Source organism: Panicum virgatum, chromosome 1K (assembly GCF_016808335.1).
Source record: "Panicum virgatum strain AP13 chromosome 1K, P.virgatum_v5, whole genome shotgun sequence".
In the NCBI taxonomy this organism is placed as follows: domain Eukaryota; kingdom Viridiplantae; phylum Streptophyta; class Magnoliopsida; order Poales; family Poaceae; genus Panicum; species Panicum virgatum.
Window position 1 is genome coordinate 56521440 of NC_053136.1, and position 23212 is coordinate 56544651.

At 48.4% G+C, this 23212-nt stretch overlaps 1 protein-coding gene across 2 annotated transcripts; it reads left to right on the plus strand.

Moving 5' to 3' along the window:
• The first annotated feature begins 3463 nt into the window (after nt 1-3463).
• Nucleotides 3464-23139, plus strand: LOC120647112. Of its 2 annotated transcripts, none has more exons than XM_039923749.1 (17): nt 3464-3853; nt 5563-5681; nt 5848-5893; nt 6102-6174; nt 6268-6325; nt 6648-6743; nt 6872-6989; nt 7808-8074; nt 8587-8688; nt 8855-9212; nt 9301-9414; nt 9744-10375; nt 10645-10838; nt 11375-11597; nt 11849-11968; nt 18534-19301; nt 19707-23139. In XM_039923749.1, the coding sequence occupies exons 1-17, from the start codon at nt 3647-3649 to the stop codon at nt 22788-22790; spliced, it is 6579 nt and encodes a 2192-aa protein (XP_039779683.1). In that variant the 5' UTR covers nt 3464-3646; the 3' UTR covers nt 22791-23139. The 2 variants fall into 2 exon arrangements, with proteins under 2 accessions (XP_039779683.1, XP_039779675.1); XM_039923741.1 differs by having other exon boundaries at nt 3540-3853; nt 18531-19301.
• Nucleotides 23140-23212: the final 73 nt, after the last annotated feature.

Here is a 23212-nt window from a genome sequence, read left to right on the forward strand (position 1 = left end):
GGAAAGCGTTTAAACCACCAAAACGCGATTAAGGAAACCTAATGATAAAACCCTAATGGGTTGTGATCAGCAGGCCCATTAGGCCCGTTTCCAGAGGCTGGCCCCCAGCCCCACAGTGCCTATAAATATAAGGTCATGGTTAGCACCTTAATCACCCATTCACGTCATTCAAAAACCCTAGCCACCGCTAGTCTGATCGCTAAAGGCCAAGCACTCTCGTTGCCGCCCGAAGGACGCCGATTCGCTGCTGCATCTCCTACACCGACAAGAACGCCTACTTCCTCTACGGATCAGGCGTAAATGGCTGCTGCTACTGCTAACGCTGGTATAATGTTTACCATTTATTCCGCATTAGATTGATCTATCATGAACTAGGTTATGTTAAGATCCTGGGTAATGTGCCACTGATTTAAGTTTTTGGCAATTCTATCAACTGTAGGATGATAAGGTGGGGCAACAAAAGTTATGCATAGAAAGAGAATGATGAACCACACTTCTAATAGATTGGTGCCATATGTGTTGGAATTTGTAGTTCGCAATATATAGGAAAACCTCCTTATCGATGGAAACGTGAAAACTTTTCAAAAAATTATAGTTGCAAGTATTCAGAAAATTTCAAATGATACACATTTGTAGTGCGTCATTAGTAGTGGCGGAACTGGAGAGAAAATATAAGGGGGGCAGACAAATATACGAAATAGTCAATTTCAACCTCCAATTTTCAGCCAAAGTTTAATTTCATCCCTAAACTTTTAAAATGACCATTTTATTCCTCAAACTTCTCTGCCTGGCTCAATTTAATCATTCCTCATGTTTTTTGCAAATTTGATTATTATAGAAGTTTTATCTTAACAAAACTAAATAATGTACTTTTTTTTAGGAATGGAGAATATATTTATTATACACATACAGAAGTTCCTTTTGTAAAAAAAATTCATGTAGACATAAATTATAGTTTTGTTGTATTATCTTGAAGTATGTGTGAACCAATATATATTGCTAAAAAAATAGGACCATCTGGATGCTGACATGGCAAGACACGTAGAACGAAGGAATAATTTGAGCTGCGAGAAAAAGGTTGAGGACTAAAACAGATATTTTTAAAGTTTGGAGATGAAATAGGCTATTCTACCAACAAAAAACCAAATCTTTCTTCTAAGGTTACATTAATTTTCTGTAGGGGTTTAATCTAATTTTATCAACAAATTATATACTATATAATGGTTATCATTTTGTTAGGGGGGCTATGGCCCCTGCAAGCCCCTCTCAGTTCCTCCATTGGCCATTAGATGTACTTTGTGGTAAAAGTTGAGCTATAAAATTATTTAATAAAATTTATATAAAAAATAATAAATTCCAAATGCAAATGCACTAAAAGACAAATTTTCAGGAATTTATCTTCTAGTGCCTCGTGCCCTCTTAATTTGTCATTTTTGTTTGAACTTTTTACAATTAAGTTTGCACCATAACTTTTTTGATACAAATTACATCTAATGATGCATTATAGATGTACATCATTTTAAAATTTTGGATACTTGTAACTATAAAGTTTTTTTATAATTTTGATGCAAATTTTTATGTTTCCACCAAGTAGGCGATTTGCATTTTTTTTCTGGGCGGAGGTAGTACATGATATCAATTTTTTTTGTTGATTTTTCTATGAAAAATTTGTCTATGAGACACCGTGAAAGCATGATTTTGTGCATAACACATCCTCGAAGTTGATATTGTCTACAACACACCGCGAGAGTACAGCTTGATCTACAACACACCCCACAGAATAAACTAATCATTTACTGCTAAAAGGTTGGATAAAAAGACTAACTTACCCTTGTGCCATGACCCACCGTACCTCTCATTTCTCCCTCTCTTCTCTTCCATCTTTCCCTCGGCCGACCACTCTCTCTTTGCTGTTGCGCCTCTCCAGCTCTCTCCTTTCATTTCCTCTCTCCACGATGGCCCCTCACCCTCTACAAAACATTAGGCGATACATCTTTCTTCTCTGTTAGTAGCTACTTAGACTAACTTCAACAGAAAGGGCAAACATATTTTTGCCTCTCCGCTCGGCACTGTTCCCGCGAGGGATCCTCTCCAACAGAGAAGGCAAACATGCAAGGCAGCTTGCCTTCGAGGAGAGAGACGATGCAAAATTGCATCGCCTCTCCGAGGCCTTCGCGCCTCGGCTCGGAACGGAAGGAGGAGGCACCGTCCACCGTCCCCGCCGCCATGGCCGCAAAGGACCCGCACTCGAGGCTGCCGCGGAGATCGACCGGCGGCACGCAGATCCGAGCCCGAGCTCAGCCATGGCCTCCGCCGTGCGCGGATTTGGCTCCGTGCGGGCCTCCGCCTCAGACAGAGAGGAGGAGGGAGGGAGGGCGCGGAGCGAGGCCTCTGCGTCGAGGAAGCGTGCCCTCGTCGCTCCTCTCGCTGGCTGCCGCTGGCGGCGGGAGGGGAGACGGAGGGGAGCAGGGGGCGGCCGGATCCGCCCGCACCGGCCCCCGGCGGTATGGGGAGCAGGGGGCGGCGGGATCGGCCCGCACTGCCCCGCGGCGGGATGGGGAGGAGGCGGCGGCGTGAGGCCTTCCTGCCTGCGACGGCGGCGCGGATGTAACGTCCCGCCTCCCCGAGGCCGGGCCCGCTTACATCTGGCTGCTTTCTAGGAAATAGACTGTCCTCACAGACCAACACCAGTCTTTTCTGCACACTTTGTCCTCACTCGTGCGCACCCAAGAAGAATTTCCCAGTCGGTCACCCATCCCCAAATTTCTCCGGGCCAAGCACGCTTAACCTCGGAGTTCTTTGGAGACTAGCTTCCGGAAAAGAAGTTGCAACTTATTGGTATGAGTATCCTATTAATCCTATTAAGTCTTGGGCTGGGGTGTCACAGCGGACCTCCCGGAGGCGGCGGCGGAGGCTGAGCCCTACGCGCGCGGGCCGGGCACACTGTGACGGGCTGGCTGACGGCGGCGCGAGCTCGCACGTGGAGGCGGGGCCGCCGGCGCGCACAGGAGCGGCGGCTCCAGCTCGCGCGTGGAGGCAGCGCGACCTCGCGCAGGGAGGCGGGGCCGCCGGCGCGAGCTCGCGCGGGGAGGCTGGGCCGTCGGTGCACACGGAGCGGGCGGCGCGAGCTCGCGCGTGGAGGCGGGGCGGCCGGCGCGCGTGGAGGCCGGGCTGCCGGTGCGCACAGGGCCGGCGCGTGGAGCCGGGGACGCCGGCGTGAGGTCGTGCGTGGAGGCGGGCCCCGCGTGCGGGATGGGGAGCGGCGGCGAGATCCAGGGGAGGGAGCAGAGGAGGTGCGGCGCAAGGGGAAAGGGAGGACCGGAGGAGAGTGAGGGACGGAGAGGGAGATTTTTTGCGTGCGCTGTTGGAGATCGGTGATTTTGCAACCGCGATGCAATTTCTGTAGGCGAGGCATACCCACAAATGTCTCGCCTATTTTGCATTAGACTGTTGGAGTCAGTCTTAGTTCACTGGAATAACTGAACATGCACTCTCTGATGTCCTTGCATGTTCCGCATCACCCCCACCGAAATTATCGATTATAATCGGAAACAAAGGCGACAGGGAGAGACAGACGGACAGCGGGGAGCAATCGAAGGGGAGGGCGGTGCGAGCCCCCCACCAGTTTGTCCGCATCACCCCCGCGATGGCTACACCGCGCTCCTCCCACCACCTCTCCGCCGCCGCGGCGGCTGCGGCCGCTGGGGTATCCTACCCCCCGCCGCTGCCCCCCACGCCGCCCAGCGCCCCGCCCGACATGGGCGCTGGCGGCGCTGCCAAGCAGATCGTCGACTCCCTCCTCGCCCGCTTCCTCCCGCTCGCCCGCCGCCGCATCGAGACCGCGCAGGCACAGGTCAGCCGCCCCCTCTCTTATTCCGCTATCATCGCATTCCACGGCTTCATTTCCCACCACCTCATGGCATGGATTCCAGATCGCCTTGCTTTGCTACCTACCATTGTTGCTGTCTAGGTTTCGGTCTATGTGCATGTCCAAATGCCCAATTCTAAATTCTAATTCTAAAACGGCTACTTCCCACCATTTTGGGATTTTGATTCTACATCATGTCATTCTTCATTCCGTTGCATGTCACGTGCTTCTCTACCATCGATCCGTTTCTGCCGGTGGAGGAGCAGGAGCGTGACCCTTAATGGAGTGGAGGGCAGTCAGGATAAAAATGTTGCAACTAAATGCCAGAAAAGAATTCCGGGGCTTCACGTAGTGGTGTATTTATATCAGGACTAGCCCCGTCAGTGATTTCTGGCTGCATGTATATGCCTGGAAAGTTTCATGCCGTGCTGGCCCATTATTCATGCTGCGCAATCAGTATTTGCAAATGTTGATGCCAGAGAACGCTTACAATTGGCCGCACTTCTCTGGGAATGATATCGTTTCTCTCAACTTTTCAAACACTCTAAAGCTTTCCTTAATTTGGCCTGTCCAATACTCAGCTGTGAAGAGGGATCCACTCAACCACAATGTTTGCCCTCTCAACTTTTTTCACTGGGCATGCTGGTTGGGATTTGCGAGAGACCCTGCACCTGCTCACTGACATGACTGACCTAGCCAACTCCAGATCAATGTGCCGTGGTACTTGCACCTCACAGTAGAAGGCAATAGTTGCTCACAAAATGCACCCCCATCCACCTTTAACCGCTCCTCGTCATCTGCCCTAAACTCCTCACTTATTCATCCCCTGTCATTTGTCCTAAACTCCTTTCCAGGTACACCATGGGCAACCTTGCTGCAAGCATATTGTAAATACTGTCTTCTTTACTGTGAGCTATTGTATGCAGTGTATTGTAAATACTGTCTTTTTTTTTGTTGTGAGCTATTATACGCTGATAACCAATAATGCAATTAGGAACCAAATCTTTTTGTAGGTTCTGTTGGAATTTCCCCCAACATGTGTCAAATATCTGTCCAAGATTAGTGTCCTTGTCCATTGGTGCTCTATTAAAGGTTTTAATCTTTTATTTTGTCAAAACGTCCCCATTACCTTGCTGGTGGCTTATGGTAGGCTTCATCTATAGCCTATGTTTGTTAGGTCTTTCCTGCTGGAAAAGCTTAATGAAGTACCGATCTTGATATGCACACCCATTTAGAGGCACAATATCTTAGTTAAATGCCAGATGTGCTCAATCCATTTAGGGAGTGAGTGAGTGGCCTATTGCATCAACTTAACATGGCTGATCAGCTCCTTAAAGAACTTTGTATACATTGGAATAGCCGCTTAAGTGGTTAACTTCTATCCAAGAGTCTTGATATGTACATCTATTTCGAAGCACAATATCTTAACCAAATAACAGATCTGCTCAATCCATTGAGGGAGATATTACACCATTTTCTTATAGCAGGAGGGGGATCAAGATTGTAAGATGGGCAGAACCTTATCTAGTCATAACTTGCATATGTGGCTGGCTAGCTTGATGTAGCATTGTTTCATTTAGGCATGCAATTAGCAGCCATATGATTATGGTGTCAAATTATACTCGGTGTGTTATCAGGTACGGCACTGTATGTAAAACACAAACTATACTTAATTCTAATTTTGAAAATAACAGGATGGGCAATACCTCCGACCATCAGATCCAAGCTATGAGCAAGTATTGGATTCTCTCGCCATGGTTGCTAGACATACACCTTTACCACTTTTGGAAGCTCTTCTTCGGTGGAGGGAGAGGTATGCTGAGTGAACTATCCTGACAAATACAACCTTATAATATTAGGTTCCAATTATTCCACATTTAGAACTGCTTAGGCTTTTCAAGAAACTGTTTTGCTAACCCTAGAAAGCAATTTACAGTCCTTTACTTTTTATTTAAATGTTGTTCGTAACTGTTTGGCAGTGAATCACCAAAAGGCGCCCATGATGCGTCAACATACCAAAAGAAGGTTTGTCATTGATTGGCCATGTGCTTTCATAATAAGGATTATTTTGTTTTGTACTATCATTCTATAAAATAAAAGCAGTAGACACACATTCTGTAAATTAGCATAACTTCAAGTCTGCAAGTAGTCACTGGAAGTACTTTTCATTGTCATTATAGCAATTGCATCCCGTTGTTACCGAATCTGATATCTGTCTTTTGTTCTTACTCAGCTTGCTGTTGAGTGCATATTCTGTTCAGCCTGCATTCGGTTTGCCGAGTACTGTCCGCAAGAGGGCATAACAGGTTGCTAGGTTTTCTATTTTTTCTTCTTGATTTTCTTTGCGGATTTACTTTTCAATGTAGTTGACTGAGTTCTTGCACTTTAATTCTGTGTAGAGAAACTTTGGATTGGCCTGGAAAGTTTCGTATTTGATTGGCTAATTAACGCAGACAGGTAAGGTTTTACTGCCTTCATTAACATGTTTCTTGTATGGTAAAAGTAGCACACATCTAACAGTACAGTTTTTATTTGTGCATTGCCCTAAAAAAAGTTAGTATATCTGCATTCATAAGCCCAACTTTATCCTGACATTTCATTAAAATAAAAAAGTAAATGTTAGTTGCATAATAAACGTTTGCTGTCTTATTTCAACAACATCCACCCATGTTTTGAGTTCTGTCATTGTGTTCGTTTTTCTTTTAATTGCCAGCCAGAGTTTATATACTTGTGGTCTTGTGAAGCTGATTTTGTCCCCTGCCTTCTATACTTTCTGCAGGGTCGTCAGCCAAGTAGATTATCCTTCATTGGTTGATTTACGGGGTCTGCTCTTAGATCTTGTTGCGCAGCTTTTAGGGGCTTTATCTCGGATAAGGTATGCTTTTTACATTCTTGACTTCCATGGATAAGGGTGGAGGGAGATGCCTATATGACTTAAATATCACATGAAAGCTGTTGCGTCGTGTCTAAGTTACTGAGATCCACAATATTTTATTCGTACAGGTTCAGCTTGGTGACAGAAAAGTTTTTCATCGAGCTTAATACACGGCGTATTGATTCACCTGCTCTTAGAAGTGAGACACTCAGCATAATTAATGGGATGCGCTACCTTAAATTGGGGGTATGATATGCAAAACAGCTCCAGTGCTATATAGTTTCATATTTGGTATTTGTTGATAAGGAGTTGGTAAGGATCAAAGTGCACATCTGTATTTTTCTTGGCCCCCTCTCACATATAGACTGTTAAAATTCTGGTTGCTATTGCGCTACTGTGCTCCAAGTCCAAGCTAATTTTCCAGTCTCCATGGACCATGTTAGCAGAGGTATTTAGGCCTATTGGACTGGACTCTTGCTGGGCCTGCCCCCGGCCTTCTCAGGTCGGCGCCCACAGCCCATGCGGCTGTGTGCTCGAGCTGTTTATGGTAGGTTTACCTTTGTACGGCAAGGATCCCGTGATTGGTGCTATTTCTATAAACCATCATAGGGTTCCTTGCCTATATATGTACATGGCCATTGCCCTCCATAATCAATACATTCTATTCCAGTGCCACATACCTTCCTTCAGACCAAATTGTTAGAATATTCATGCAAATGATAATCCCAGAGAACTAGTTTCATGATTGATGTCGTGGTTTACTTAGATGCACCGAATGACCTATGCCTATATTTATGTACACCCAATCCATAAATTATGCAATCTTAACTTCAATATAATAATAAGTCATTTGCTTATATGAGTATGAAGATTGGTTACCTGTTCACTTCCTCATCTGTGAATTAATGTTTGTTGGATAAAATGTCCATACGGCATGCCTGTGCACTTCAGAGTCATGGCTAGGTATGAGAAATGTATTTCTGTTTTGTAGAGAAATGCATTTATGTTTTGTAGAGAGGTATACACAACATTTTGTTTCCTGCAATTAATTTACGTTTTTTCAGGTGAAGACAGAGGGTGGGCTGAATGCTTCTGTATCCTTCATTGCAAAAGCAAATCCTCTAAATCGTCCTCCCAACAAAAGAAAGAGTGAACTGCAACACGCTTTATGCAATATGCTTTCAAGTATACTCGCCCCACTTGCAGAGGGTGGAAAAAACTATTGGCCTCCACTTGGTGTAGAACCTGCATTGTCACTTTGGTATGATGCTGTTGCGCGAATAAGGGTCCAGCTCATGTATTGGATGGATAAGCAGAGCAAACATGTTGCTGTAAGTTGATGAAATGAAACTAGTTATACACCAAGTATTTGCATCTGTATGAACAGTATTTATCAACTCTACTTATTAGTCTGGTTGTTGCCATTCTCTTCGAAAGGCCCTGAAAATGTTCATATTGTTATTATTTTTCCAAGAGTAAACAGTCATATTGTTTGTGTCTCTTGAATTGGATAAACGATCAAATTCCATCCATGATCCTAAGCATTTTCTGAAACATTTAATTTCATACCTAGAACTCAGTAAATGAATCATGCTTCGCAACTATTTGATGTGATAATGTAAAGCTGGGGACTGGCTTACTTTGAACTTATTGCATTCTTCACTATTGGCAAGCACGGTGATTTGAATGTCACAATGATGAAATATTTGTGAAAATGATTTGTAAAGTTGAGCATATTAACAAGCTTTAGTAATTTATGGGTGAACAAAGCAACAAGATCCTCACTTTTTCTCTTATTGTTTTGGTAATACTATTAATAAACAATGCTGAATCTTTATTCCAGGTTGGTTTTCCACTGGTTACCCTTCTACTTTGTCTTGGTGATGCCAATACATTCAACTCTAATTTTTCCCAGCATATGGAGATCCTGTATAAGTATCTCAAGGTGATTTTTTTCCTGCAGAGATGTGATATAATATGATCCCAAGAACAATTTCATGTGACGATATCAGAATATTTTATTTTCCATATTTCCGATCGCTGAAACCTAATATTCTTCCTTTCCTTTGTGATGCTTTTGGAATAATTCTGATTTATTCATTATTATGCAGGACAAGAATCATCGATCAATGGCATTGGATTGTCTGCATCGATTAGTAAAATTCTATTTAAATGTTTATGCAGATTACCAACCGCGAAATCATGTTTGGGATTGTTTAGACAGTGTTACCTCTCAATTACTGACTGTTTTGAAGAAAGGCTTGCTAACTCAAGATGTGCAGCACGATAAACTTGTTGAGTTCTGTGTGACCTTAGCTCAGAGTAATCTGGATTTTGCAATGAATCATATGATACTGGAATTGTTAAAACCAGATAGTTTAAGTGAAGCAAAGGTTGTTGGTCTTAGGGCTTTGCTCGAGATTGTTGTTTCTCCAACAAATCAACAAGTTGGCTTGGATCTTCTTCAAGGTAACCTGGCACTGGGGTAGTTTTGTTTTGTTTATCCTTAGTTGTTATCTGAAAAATATGGTAAGTGTATTTTGTTCTCAAATTTCAGTGAATGGTATTGGGCACTATATTCCAAAGGTGAAGTCAGCAATCGAGTTAATATTAAGGTCTTGCAACAAGGCATATAGCCTAGCACTTCTCACATCATCAAAGGCTACAATAGGTATACTGCTACATCTCATTATATATAGCCATATTTTGAATTATTCAGCAAGTGCTGCTGTTACTCTATTTTTTTTTTCTCAAACGCGCAGGAGAACTGCGTGTCATTTGATTAAGAAGGAGAGAAAGAGAAACATATGTACAAGTAGAAAAAGGAAAAAACTCAACACACTCCAATGCACCCAAACACACTCACACCCCTACTCTCTATTTATTTGGATAACACTTAGAAATTGTTGTAGTAATTGTAAAAGATGGGAGGAATTATGTATTAGTTGTTTGTCATTTTCCTGTTTACTCTGTGATCTCTAATTTTTTTTTATTTTTCAGACAATGTAACAAAAGATAAATCTCAGGGATCACTCTTCAGGTCTGTGCTTAAATGTATCCCGCACTTGATAGAAGAGGTGGGCCGTCATGATAAAATGACTGACATTATACCTCAGCATGGTATAAGTATTGACCCTGGTGTTCGTGAAGAAGCGGTGCAAGTGTTGAACAGGATTGTACGATTTCTACCTAACCGTAGGTTTGCTGTGTTGAAAGGAATGGCTAATTTTATTCTAAAACTTCCTGATGAATTTCCTCTTTTAATTCAAACATCACTTGGACGCCTGGTGGAGCTGATGCGGTTGTGGAGAGTGTGCCTATCTGAGGAAGTTTTGGCAAAAGACATGCAAAATACGAGGCACTCTAGTATAGGAGGTGATGCACTACAGAGGTCTCCTTTTCATAGGCCCAGGGATGTATCTGAATTTCGTGCCTCAGAAATAGATGCAGTTGGCCTCGTGTTTCTCAGTTCAGCTGATGTTCAAATACGGCTCACTGCCTTGGAGTTACTGCGATGTGTTCGAGCGCTGAAAAATGATCTCAGGGATTACTCGGCAAATGAATGGGGTGACAATAAACTGAAACTTGAACCAGAACCAATATTTATTATTGACATCATAGAGGAAAATGGGGTGAGTTCTTTTTTTTATAGTTTTGTGGAATTTTCTGGATGTTAATTTCTTTTGAGTTGCTAGAACACTTGTTTGGAATTTTAAAATTTCTTGGGAAAAGATGCACAAAAGTTTCTCTTGCCTCCAAGGCTTCCATGGAGTTACTATATTTCTGTGAGCCTAAAGATTTTATTTGCACAAGTGTTGTCATCAAACTTCTCTTTTTTTTTCAATCCCTGATCACACAAGAGAGGATACCGCAACATAAAGTTGTCTTTATTAATACACAGGAAGACATTGTTCAGAGCTGTTATTGGGATCCAGGGCGGCCTTATGATCTAAGACGTGAAATGGACCCTATTCCTTTGGATGTGACTCTTCAATCCATTTTGGAGAGTCTAGATAAAAGCAGATGGGCGCGCTACCTCAGTGAAATTGTGAAATATGCAGCTGAACTTTGCCCTAGCTCTGTGCAGGATGCAAGGTAAGAACTATGTTTTTATTGGAATTTTTGCATGCATAATTCTATATGGTAAATGCTACTTGTTCATATTTATTTCCTTCCAATGTCAACTTTGAACTTGTGTTTTCGGGTTCAATTAAGCATTGCTTTTCTGCAATCTGGTGTACTAAATAGTTGAATTCAAAAACTAGTAGTTACATCTTGGGCAGAAGCTCAGAATATGACCATGATGACCTGGTGACATGGTGTAGGTACGGATGCAAAGTTGGCTGTGGGCCTAATATAATCAATGGCACGAATATACACAGCATTGTCTTGTTTTTACTAGTGATTTGTTTTGTTTTGACTTTTGAGATTATAGTTTTCTAAAATCAGCTGTACTCTTTCTTTCAGAACTAATCATTTATCCTTTTCAATTATTACTTGTATCTTTTAAGAACTGATGATTGGCACTTGCTCATTCCATAGAAACTCTATTTTCTGCATTGATTTGATAATTTGATTGTGTGTTGAGCTATATTTGGGGTATCTTATAACTTTACTATAAAACTCCTCAGATTAGAGGTTATTAGGAGACTCGAACAGATTACTCCTGTCGAACTTGGTGGAAAGGCTCAGCAATCACAAGATACTGAAACTAAACTTGACCAATGGTTGATATATGCCATGTTTGCCTGCTCTTGTCCACCTGATAATAGAGAAGAACTTCCCCTCAAACCAGCAAGAGAAGTATTCCATATGATTTTTCCATCACTGCGTCATGGTTCAGAAGGATATGCAGTAAGTTAATGCAATGATTAATTTTGCCTGCACTTATCCTGCCTTTGCATATTACTGCCTTTGCATATTACTGCAGTTTGTTCTTTCTCAGCCTTCCTATCAATATTCTTTGTTTGACTGCCGCAATAGTTCTGCTGTGTAGAGAACTATTAAATATGCACTTTCAGCATCTTCTACAATTTGATTAGTGAGTACTGCATATATGCTTAGAAATTGTTATTTCCCCTTTTGGATGATTTCTGTGGCTGCAGCTTGCTGCTACATCTGCCCTTGGTCACTCGCATTTAGAAGTATGTGAAAAGATGTTTGGTGAGCTGACAGCTTTTCTTGAGGAGGTGTCATCAGAAACAGAAGGAAAACCTAAATGGAAGGTACATTGGCTTAACTTTCTCCTAGAAGTCAGAATATAGTGAAATTCATTGAACTAATCAGGTATGAGTGTTTATTTGGCCTCCTTTCAAGGGAGGTCATATGTTTCATAGACTGGGCCAGCAGATCTTGAGATTTACTGAAGTCGATGGGCATGTCACCTACTGTGTATTGAATAGCCTTTTGCTTATCTGTCATCCGTATCAATACTTTCTCTACAAGCTCACGACCTCTTCATCAATCTATCTTTATGTGGCTAGACTCTCTAGCATAAGCCGCCGCTACCTTTGAGTCCCACTTATTTTTTCTCCCTGCTTTCCTTGTGCAGCCTTTTTCCTCTTTATCCAGGCTTTTGCCTAGTTTTTTTTTCTTGAACGCGCAGGCTAGTTGTCTGTACAATTTTTTTTCTCAAATCTGGAGCCTTAAAGTAGTTGGAGCCTCCAGTGACTAGGACTAGCCGGGTTTTCCTGGTATCCCTACCAAATCTGCATCAAATGATGTAGGTGCTCTTTAGGAGGACGTACATTAACCATTTTTTTCTTTATGATGTGAGGCTATAACAACAAATAAAAGAACACATTTTCTGTTCTTAACACAACAAAATAGGAGCACTAATTTCTGAGTGATAATGTCAGCTTAAACTTGCATTGTAACTTGTAAAATATGGTATTCATATTTCTGACATCTCTATGTTGGTGCTTGAGAAGGCGCATTGCCACTTATGAATTAAATTGACAAAAACAATAATCCTATATGTAGGAGGGAATAATGGATGTATTCCTCCAACCCTAGAAGGGTGGGTATATATAATTCCTATACATGGGCCTCTATACACATGGGCTCAATATACACCAACACCCCCCCGCAGTCTGAACTACCGGCACAGCGGTGTTCAAGACTGGACAACAAGAAAGCCAACACCCCCCCGCAGTCTGAACAACCGGCGCAGCGGTGTTCAAGACTGGACAAGAAGAGAGTACAAAGAGAGTACAAAGGGCTAATACCCCCGTAGCCACAACTAGTCACCGGCTACGTTGAGGCTGGAGCGAACCTCCGAGAAGGTCGAGGAGGGCAGCCCCTTGGTGAAGATGTCAACAAACTGGGAGGTAGTCGGGACATAGAGTACCCGAACATCGCCGATGGCGACTCTGTCGCGCACGAAGTGCAGGTCAATCTCCACATGCTTCGTCCGTTGATGCTGGACGGGGTTGGTGGAGAGATACACGGTGCTGACGTTGTCGCAGTAGACGAGCGTGCTCTTGGCGAGCGGGCTGTGGAGCTCCGCCAAGAGCTGTCGTACCCAGGACGCCTCCGCGACGCCGTTAGCGACAGCCCGGTACTCCGCCTCAGCACTGGAGCGGGAGACAACCGGCTGCCGCTTGGACGACCAGGAGACCAGGATGCCGCCCAGGAAGACGGCGTAGCCGGAAGTGGAGCGACGAGTGTCAGCTCAGTCAGCTCAGTCAGCGTCAGTGTAGACCACTAGCTCAGCAGAGGACGAGCGGTGAAGCACCAGGCCGAGGTCAACTGTGCCACGGACGTAGCGGAGGAGACGCTTCAGCGCAGCAAGGTGTGACTCCCGGGGATCATGCATATGGAGACAGACCTGCTGGACAGCGTATGTGAGGTCCGGCCTGGTGAAGGTGAGGTACTGCAAAGCGCCGGTCAGACTCCGGTAGGCAGTAGGATCAGCCACCGGATCACCTAGATCAGCAGACAGCTTCGCCTGAGTGTCGACAAGAGTGGAGCTGGGCATGCAATCAGTCATCCCAGCCCGCTCCAGGATATCAAGTACGTACTGCCGCTGGTGAAGGAGAAGACCAGACGGGCGAGGCTCAACAGTGACGCCCAAGAAGTAGTGGAGCTGACCAAGATCCTTCATAGCAAACTCCTGCTGCAGAGAGGAGATGACACTCTGAAGCAACTGCTGACTGGAGGCGGTGAGCACAATGTCATCGACATAGAGCAGCAGATATGCAGCCTCATCCCCACGGTGGTAGGCGAAGAGAGACGTGTCAGACTTGGCCTCGGTGAACCCCAATGTCAGCAAGAACGTGGCGAACCGAGAGTACCAAGCCCGAGGAGCCTGCTTCAGACCATAGAGAGACTTGTTGAGCCGACAGACCATATCCGGACGACTCGAGTCCACAAATCCCACTGGTTGAGAGCAATAGACAGTCTCTGACAGTGCCGTGAAGAAACACATTCTTCACGTCCAGCTGGTGCACAGGCCAAGAGCGCAAGAGCACAAGCGAGAGGACCGTGCGCACCGTAGTGGGCTTCACCACTGAACTGAAGGTCTGATCATAGTCCACACCAGGCCGCTGGGTGAACCCCCGGAGAACCCAGCGAGCCTTGTAGCGCTCCAGTGTGCCGTTAGCCCGATGCTTATGCGTCCAGATCCACTTGCCAGTCACCACATTGCAGCCAGACGGAAGTCGTCTCGAGGTCCCACGTCTGGTTGGCGAGGAGAGCCGCGTACTCCTCTTCCATCGCGCGACGCCAGTGAGGATCCGCCAAGGCGTCGCGGACAGAGGAGGGTACCAGAGAGACTCGCGGCTCTCCCTTGGTGGCGGTGAGAGTCGCGGCCTGAGACGCCATTAGCCGAGTCACCATGGGATGAATATGCCGAGGATCCCGATGGATGACTGGCGGGTGGTACACCTCCGGCTCGGCTCGAGAGGGAGCCGGAGGAGGCGGCGTCGGCGACGGCTCCGGTGTAGACGTCACAGGAGCCTCCGGAGCAGGAGGCGGCGCCGGTGTCGACGCCGGTACACCTGCACCGGCTGAGCATACCGCTGCGGCGCTGGTGTCGGCGCCGTGCGGCGCCGGTACACCTGCACCGGCTTAGCGTACCGCGCAGGTACAGGGGAAGGCACCGGAGCCGCGCGTGGCGCAGCGGGAGACACCGGGTCTGCGCGCGGCACGACTGGAGGTCCGGGGGCCGCGCTCGGCGCAGCAGGGATCAGCGGAAGCAGTGCCGGTGCGTCGGGAAAACCTGCAGGGAAAAGACAGACAGGTAACGGTGGCTGAACCACCGGGTCAGTCGGAAACAGAGACTCCAGCTCGGGGTCAGGAGAAGGTGTGGAGGAGGTGGAGTAGGGGAAATCCGACTCGTCAAAGACGACGTGTCGGGAGATCAGGATGCGGCGAGAGGTGAGGTCGAAGCATCGGTACCCCTTGTGGTCAGGGGAGTACCCGAGGAACACACGAGTCGAGCGGGGCGCCAGCTTGTGAGAAGCGGTGGCGGAGGTGTTAGGGTAACACGCACACCCGAAGACCCGAAGGTGGTCGTAGCGAGGAGGGGTACCGAAGAGAGCGTGGTGTGGAGTGGGAGCAGGGGAAGCAGTTGACAGAAGGTGGTTGAGCAGGTAGGTGGCGGTGTGGAGGCTCTCAGCCCAGAAGCGCGGGGGCAGAGAGGCCTGGATCAGAAGGGTGCGCACGACGTCGTTCGTCGTGCGAATCATCCGCTTAGCCTTGCCGTTCTGAGGAGAGGTATACGGACAAGACATACGCAGCTGAACACCCCGAGACAGGAAGAAGGAACGGGAGGTGGAGTTATCGAACTCCCGCCCGTTGTCGCACTGGATGGCCTTAACGGTGAGGCCGAACTGAGTGGACACCCAGGCAAAGAAGTGGAGGGTGGGGAAGGTCTCAGACTTGGCGCGCAAAGGGAAAGTCCAAGAGTAATGAGAAAAATAATCAACAATGACCAGATAATATTTGTAGCCAGACATGCTGAGTACAGGAGATGTCCACATGCCACAGTGAATAAGATCAAAAGCATGCGCAGCATGCGAAGAAGAAGAAGAAAACGGAAGTCGAATATGACGACCTAACTGGCACGCATGACAGAGGTGCTCAGTAGGAGCCCTAGTACATGGAACATTGGTACTACGGCTGAGCTGAGCCAAAACGTCGCGGCCGGGGTGTCCAAGCCGGCGGTGCCAGGTGGTGGAAGAAGGCGTCACGGCAAAGGCAGTAGACGATGAAGAAGTCGAGGACGGAGCAGCGGAAGCAGGAAGCCGAAGAGTGTAAAGGGGCCCCGGGCTATCACATCGGAGGAGCGGACGCTGGGAAGCCGAATCCTTCACAGTAAGACCAGAAGAGTGAAGAGTCAAATTCGATAGTACAGAAGTTGTCAGCAGTAAACTGGCGAATGGAAAGAAGGTTGTGAACCATTTGAGGAGCAACAAGAACATTAGGAAGACGAGGAGCAGAACCCACGGCGGTGACAGGAAGCCAAGACCCATCACCAACCATGATGGAAGAAGGACAAGAGGGGTGTGGGGGTCGGACAGAAGAGAGGATACCGGCATCAGGAGTAGTGTGGAACGAGGCACCCGAGTCGGCGATCCACTCGGTGCTGACCGGCGGCGTCAGTCCCATGGTGCTGAAGGACTGCGCCAGAGCGGCCTGGTCCCACCCCCAGGCCAGGTCGGCTGCTGGCTGGGCTGAGCGGGCGGGGTCCAGGACGGCGCGAAGAGTGGAGCAGCGCCGGTGAACATGGCCGCCGGCTGGAGCAGAGGACGAGGCCCCCCTCCCGGACCCTGGAACGGCCACATCGAGATGCGCCCTGACCATGGGTTGCTGAAGGATGGCCAGGGCGTATCTCCAGCGGCAGGGGCAGAAGCGAGAGTCGGAGCCGGAGCCGGCGGAGTCGGCGCGCCCCGACAGCCCCCACCGGTACCGGTACCCCCAGAAGCAGGGCCACCAGTGCCACTACCACCACGTCCCCCCCCCTTCCCCGCCGACGACGTCCTCGCCCCCCTCCCCAACCTCCGGACTGCCCGGCGGGAGCAGCACCAAGGAGAGAGGTGGCAGGGGCGGCGGAGGAAGCCGGTGGAGCAGCGACGAGCGCGGTGGAGGTAGACGAGGGCGGTCCGGGCGCGAGACCCCTGGTGATCTCCTCGAGGGCGAGGTCGTCCCGGACCTGCAGGAAGGAGGGGAAGGGCCTCTGGCGGGCGATCCAGCTCTTCAGGTGGTCATAGGTGCTGCTCAGGCCCCGCAGGACATTGAGCACCAAGACCTGATCGGACACCGGATCCCCGAGGTCGTGAAGAGCATCGGCCATGCCCTTCATCTGCCGGCAGTACTCACCGCCGGAGAGGTCCCCCTGCACGAATGTGCGGAAGGTGGCGTCGAGCTGGAGGGCGCGGTACTCGGCGTTGCCGAGGAACTGCCCCTCGAGCGCCACCCAGGCCTGCCGCGCGGTGCCGCTATGGGTCCTGACGAGGTCCTGAAGATCTAGGGAGATGGTCCCAAAGATCCAGGACAGGGCGACGCTGTCGAGGCGCAGCCACGCCATGTCCCGTGTCTCGATCGGCGAGTCGACGAGGACGTGGTCGTCGAGGGCGTAGCGGCGGAGGGTGAGGAGGACCTGGTCCCGCTAGCGGCCGTAGGAGGACGCGGGGTCGAGGAGGACGGAGACCAGGGTCGTACCGGGCTTCAGATCCAGCGGGCGGGGCCTGGTGGGAGGAAGAGGCGCCGTGCTTGGGGTCGACGTGCTGGCCGGAGGAGACACGGAGGAAGCGCTCCGTCTCGGCGACCCGGAGAGCGAGGGCGTCGGCCGTGACGCGCTCGCGCTCCCAGGCGAGGGCTGCCACGTGGACCCGCTCCTGGGCCGCCGAAGCCTCCGACTTGGCGGCGAGGAGGGCCGCGGCGAGAGCGGCATCGGCCTGCTGCCCGCGGAGGGCGGCGGCGGTGAGCGGCGCATCCGCGGGAGACATCCCGAGGCAAGACCATGCGGGATCGGCGACGGCGGCGTCGACGGCCCGCTTGCCCGCAGCGACCGCGGCGCGGTGGGCCGCAGAGGCGGCGGCGGCGGCTGCGGAAGCGGCGGCGGCAGTCGGGTCGACGACTTGCGGCTGTAGGGGGCCCACCGCTGCCCCTGCACCCCCGGCGCCCGCGGCCCTGCCTGCAGTGGCAGCAGCAGGCGGATCGGGCTGCAGCAGGGGATGGGACGGCGCCTGGAGTGGATTTAGGGGGCCCACGGCCGCGGCCCCCGCGCCCGCGGCCCTGCCTGCAGCGGCAGCAAAGGCCGGATCGGGCTGGGGCGGCACCTGGAGCGGCTGCAGGGGGCCCGCGGCCGCGGCCCTCGCGCCTCCGGCGCCCGCCCCTGCAGCGGCCACGGCGGCGCCGTCGGGCACAGGGTCGAGCAGGGCTAGGGCGGCGGCGGGTCGGGGCGACCGGATCTGGGGCCAGGCGGCCGGCACGAGCCACGCGCTCGGCGGCGGCAGCAGAGGAGGAGGGGAGGGGAAGGAAAGAGGAGGGGGGGGGGGGGAGGCGCCGGCGGCCGGCGGTGGCTGGCAGGGGAGGGAGGAGAGAGGAGAGAGAGGCTAACCCTAGGCTAATGATACCATGTAGGAGGGGATAATGGATGTATTCCTCCAACCCTAGAAGGGTGGTTATATATAATTCCTATACATGGGCCTCTAGATGGGCCTCTTTACACATGGGCTCAATATACACCAACACTATACTCATCTCTTCAAATCATGTTTATGAAGATTATAGGCACAGCTACTCAATACTCTCTTATCTGATGGCTTGTGTTTGGTTCAGCAGAATCCCAGGTCCCGCCGTGAGGACCTGCGCACTCATGTTGCAAACATACACCGAATGATAGCTGAGAAGGTTTGGCCTGGGATGCTTAGTCGGAAAACTGTACTCCGCACTCAGTTCATAAAGTTCATTGAAGAAACATATCGCCAAATCACCATGTCATTGCCCGATAGCTTTCAAGACTTACAGCCTCTGCGATATGCATTAGCATCTGTCCTGAGATATCTAGCTCCAGAGTTTATTGATACGAAATCTGAGCGGTTTGACAACAGAATGCGTAAGAGGCTTTTTGATCTTCTCCTTACCTGGAGCGAGGATTCTGGTAGTTCATGGGGACAGGATAGCAGCAGCGACTATCGCCGTGAAATTGAGCGATATAAAACTAGTCAACATACTAGGTCAAGGGAATCTCTTGACAAACTTGCATTTGACAGGGAAATGGCTGAACAGTTGGAAACTATTAACTGGGCTTCCATGAATGCCATTGCTTCATTGCTTTATGGGCCTTGTTTTGATGATAATGCAAGAAAGATGACTGGCCGGGTGATATCATGGATTAATAGTTTATTCATGGAACCATCTGCAAGGGCACCTTTTGGGCATTCACCGGTTGATCCACGAACACCGTCATACTCAAAGCATACTGATGGAGGACGTTTTGGTGGGAGGGACAAACAGAAAACTGGCCACTTTCGAGTTCTCTTAGCAAAAACTGCACTGAAGAATATTTTGCAGACAAATTTGGACTTGTTTCCTGCTTGCATAGATCAGGTAAGCTTAACTTATATTTCTTATGTCCACTTTCCGTATATCTAGCAGGTAGACTATATACACATTTGCAATGGTGTTCAAATCAATATTTCATGGAATAGTTACATTTGCTCTAAGAATTTTTCGCGCTAAAGTTTTCTTCTCAGACCAATGCATAAATTAGTTGCTTATCTAACTGCTTTACCCTGCACAAATGTGAACAGTGTTATTTGTTTATTCTTTATCTCCTCCAAGGAAGTTCTTTTGGGTGAAACAGTCTTGGAGATTTTTGTTACTGTTGCAGTTCACTTTGATTGAAAAGTATATGAGATGTTCTCAGTGACCTGGACATTATTCTATTTATGTGTGTGTGTGCCACCAGCTGTTAAATTTTGACGGCGCTGATCTTTTATCAATAATTTGCAGTGCTACTCTCCAGATCCTCTAATAGCAGATGGCTATTTCAGTGTTCTGGCTGAAGTCTACATGCGTCAAGAGATTCCAAAATGTGAAATCCAGAGACTTGTGAGCTTGATCCTCTACAAGGTGGTTGATCAAACAAAACTTATCCGTGACAGTGCCCTCCAGATGTTGGAGACACTTTCTCTTCGTGAATGGGCTGAAGATGATACTGATGGTGTTGGGCATTACCGGGCTTCTGTTGTTGGCAACCTCCCGGATTCCTACCAACAATTCCAGTATAAGCTGTCCTCAAAGCTTGCCAAGGACCATCCTGAGCTCAGCGAGCATCTGTGTGAGGAAATAATGCAGCGCCAGCTTGATGCAGTGGACATCATTGCACAGCATCAGGTCCTTACTTGCATGGCTCCTTGGATAGAAAATCTCAACTTTCTGAGACTAAAGGAATCTGGCTGGAGTGAGAGGTTACTGAAGAGTCTTTATTATGTGACATGGAAACATGGCGATCAGTTTCCTGATGAGATTGAGAAACTTTGGAGCACTGTTGCAAGCAATACTCGCAATATCATACCAGTTTTGAATTTCTTGATCACAAGAGGGATCGAGGACTGCGATGCCAATCCATCAGCAGAGATCACTGGTGCATTTGCTACTTATTTTTCTGTTGCAAAGCGTGTCAGCCTATATCTTGCTCGAATTTGCCCACAACAGACCATTGATCACTTGGTCTGTGAGTTATCTCAGAGAATGCTCGAGGACAACGAGGAACCAGTCAGACCTGGGAAGGGTGACGCCTCTGCAAATGTTATACTGGAGTTTTCTCAGGGGCCTACTGCCTCTCAGGTTGCAACAGTAGTTGATAGTCAGCCTCACATGTCCCCCCTTCTTGTTCGTGGTTCCCTTGATGGTGCAGTCAGAAATGTCAGTGGAAATCTGAGCTGGCGGACATCTGCCGTTACTGGCCGAAGTGTGTCTGGCCCACTGAGCCCATTGGCTCCTGAAGTAAGCATTCCAAACCCCACGGCAGGCCGGTCAGGCCAGCTGCTTCCGGCACTAATGAATATGTCAGGGCCATTGATGGGTGTCCGTAGCTCAGCTGGTAACCTGAGGAGCCGTCATGTTTCCAGAGATAGTGGTGACTACTACTTTGACACCCCAAACTCAACTGATGATATTTTGCATCAAGGGGGCAGTGGAGTTCATGGGATCAATGCAAATGAGCTCCAGTCAGCATTGCAGGGGCACCAGCACTTGCTTTCGCGTGCTGACATAGCTTTGATTCTTCTTGCTGAAATTGCTTATGAAAATGATGAAGACTTTCGTGAAAATCTACCTCTGTTGTTCCACGTCACATGTGTTTCAATGGATAGCTCAGAAGACATTGTGCTCGAGCATTGCCAGGACTTGCTTGTGAATCTTCTTTATTCACTTGCTGGCCGTCATCTTGAACTATATGAGGTTGAAAGTAGTGAACGAGAGAACAAGCATCATGTGGTAAGCTTGATAAAATACATTCAGTCTAAAAGGGGCAGCCTGATGTGGGAGAATGAGGATCCTACCCTTGTCCGGACTGAACTTCCTAGCGCTTCGCTGTTATCAGCACTTGTGCAAAGCATGGTTAGTGCTATTTTCTTTCAGGGGGATCTTCGTGAAACTTGGGGTTCTGAAGCTCTTAAGTGGGCCATGGAGTGCACATCTCGCCATCTGGCTTGTCGATCTCACCAGATATACCGTGCATTACGTCCCAGTGTTAAAAGTGATAGCTGCGTATTGCTCCTGAGATGCATCCACAGATGCTTGGGTAATCCTGTTCCGGCTGTTCTAGGTTTTGCAATGGAGATATTGTTGACACTACAAGTCATGGTTGAGAACATGGAGCCTGAGAAGGTTATACTTTACCCACAGCTCTTTTGGGGTTGTGTTGCGCTGATGCATACCGATTTTGTGCACATATATTGTCAGGTGCTTGAGTTGTTTTGTAGGGTAATTGATCGATTGACATTCCGTGACCGGACAACAGAAAATGTTTTGCTCTCAAGCATGCCACGTGATGAGTTTGACATCAATGGATATACAAGTGACCTCCATAGGCTGGAGTCTAGAACCACTTCAGAGAGATTACTATCTGTAACTGAGACTGGGAAGGTCCCTGCTTTCGAAGGCGTGCAGCCACTGGTGCTGAAAGGTCTCATGTCCACTGTTAGTCATGGATCTGCAATTGAGGTGCTATCTAGGATCACAATACCTACATGTGACTCTATATTTGGGAGCCCTGAGACTAGATTATTGATGCACATCACAGGCCTTCTTCCATGGCTTGGTTTGCAGCTCACGAAGGAAGTACAAATACCTTCCCTTGGGTCAGCTTCGCCGCTGCAAGAGCAGAACCAGAAAGCTTACTATGTGGCGTCTAATATTTCAGTATGGTGTCGGACCAAATCTTTGGATGATCTAGCTGAAGTGTTCAGAGCATATTCATACGGGGAGATCATGTCATTGGAAGATCTGTTTGCACGAGCTTCTCCTGCAATTTGTGCGGAGTGGTTCCCTAAGCACTCATCTTTGGCGTTTGGGCACCTGCTGAGGCTCCTGGAGAGGGGGCCTTTGGATTACCAGAGAGTGGTTCTTTTGATGCTTAAATCACTGCTGCAGCAAACCCCTGTGGATCCATCCCAGATACCCCAAGTGTATAATGTTGTGTCACAACTAGTGGAGAGCACATTATGCTCAGAGGCACTGAATGTGCTTGAGGCCCTATTGCGGAGCTGCAGCGGTGTGACTGGTGGGCAGAACGAGGAAGCTGGGTTTGGTGAGAATGGGCATGGGGTTGGGGAGAAGGTTCTTCAGAGCATGCTGCTTCCCCAATCATCTTTCAAGGCTAGGAGTGGACCACTTCAATATGCGGCTGGATCAGGATTCGGGTCTTTGATGGGTCAAGGTGGTGGAAGTGCCACAGACAGTGGGGTGGTGGCACGAGATGTGGCACTGCAGAACACCCGGCTGCTGCTTGGACGGGTTCTTGATACGTGCGCCCTTGGGCGTAAGAGGGATCACAAGCGCCTGGTGCCCTTTGTGGTAAATATCGGGTAGAAGTATTAGCTGAGGTGTTTTGATGGATGCAGCATTGTATTGTACAGCGAGGAGAGGAGAATGAGTGGTGGTAGCCATGAAAAATGGGATTGTTGTTTGGCATCATGGATGGAGATTGCTTGTAAGTGGGCTGGTGCACAATTTTGAGTCTTGCTTGACTGGGCAGCAGAGCAGCGGTGTGCAAGGTAGACTGCGGGCCAGTGTACAGTATGTGAATTATTTTTATTGCTATTGTATTGTTTTGGTTAGAGATGCGGTGGTGTGTAAATGGAAACCAATTATAAATCTTTCTCTGGTCTATTATATTATGCGCTCCGGAATTAAAGGGGCGTATGATGTTTACTGTTGATGCGTTGCCTATGCTGTGCTGTGCCCGCTATTGTTGTATCCTATCTGTCCAGTTGGGGTATCTATCTATCTAT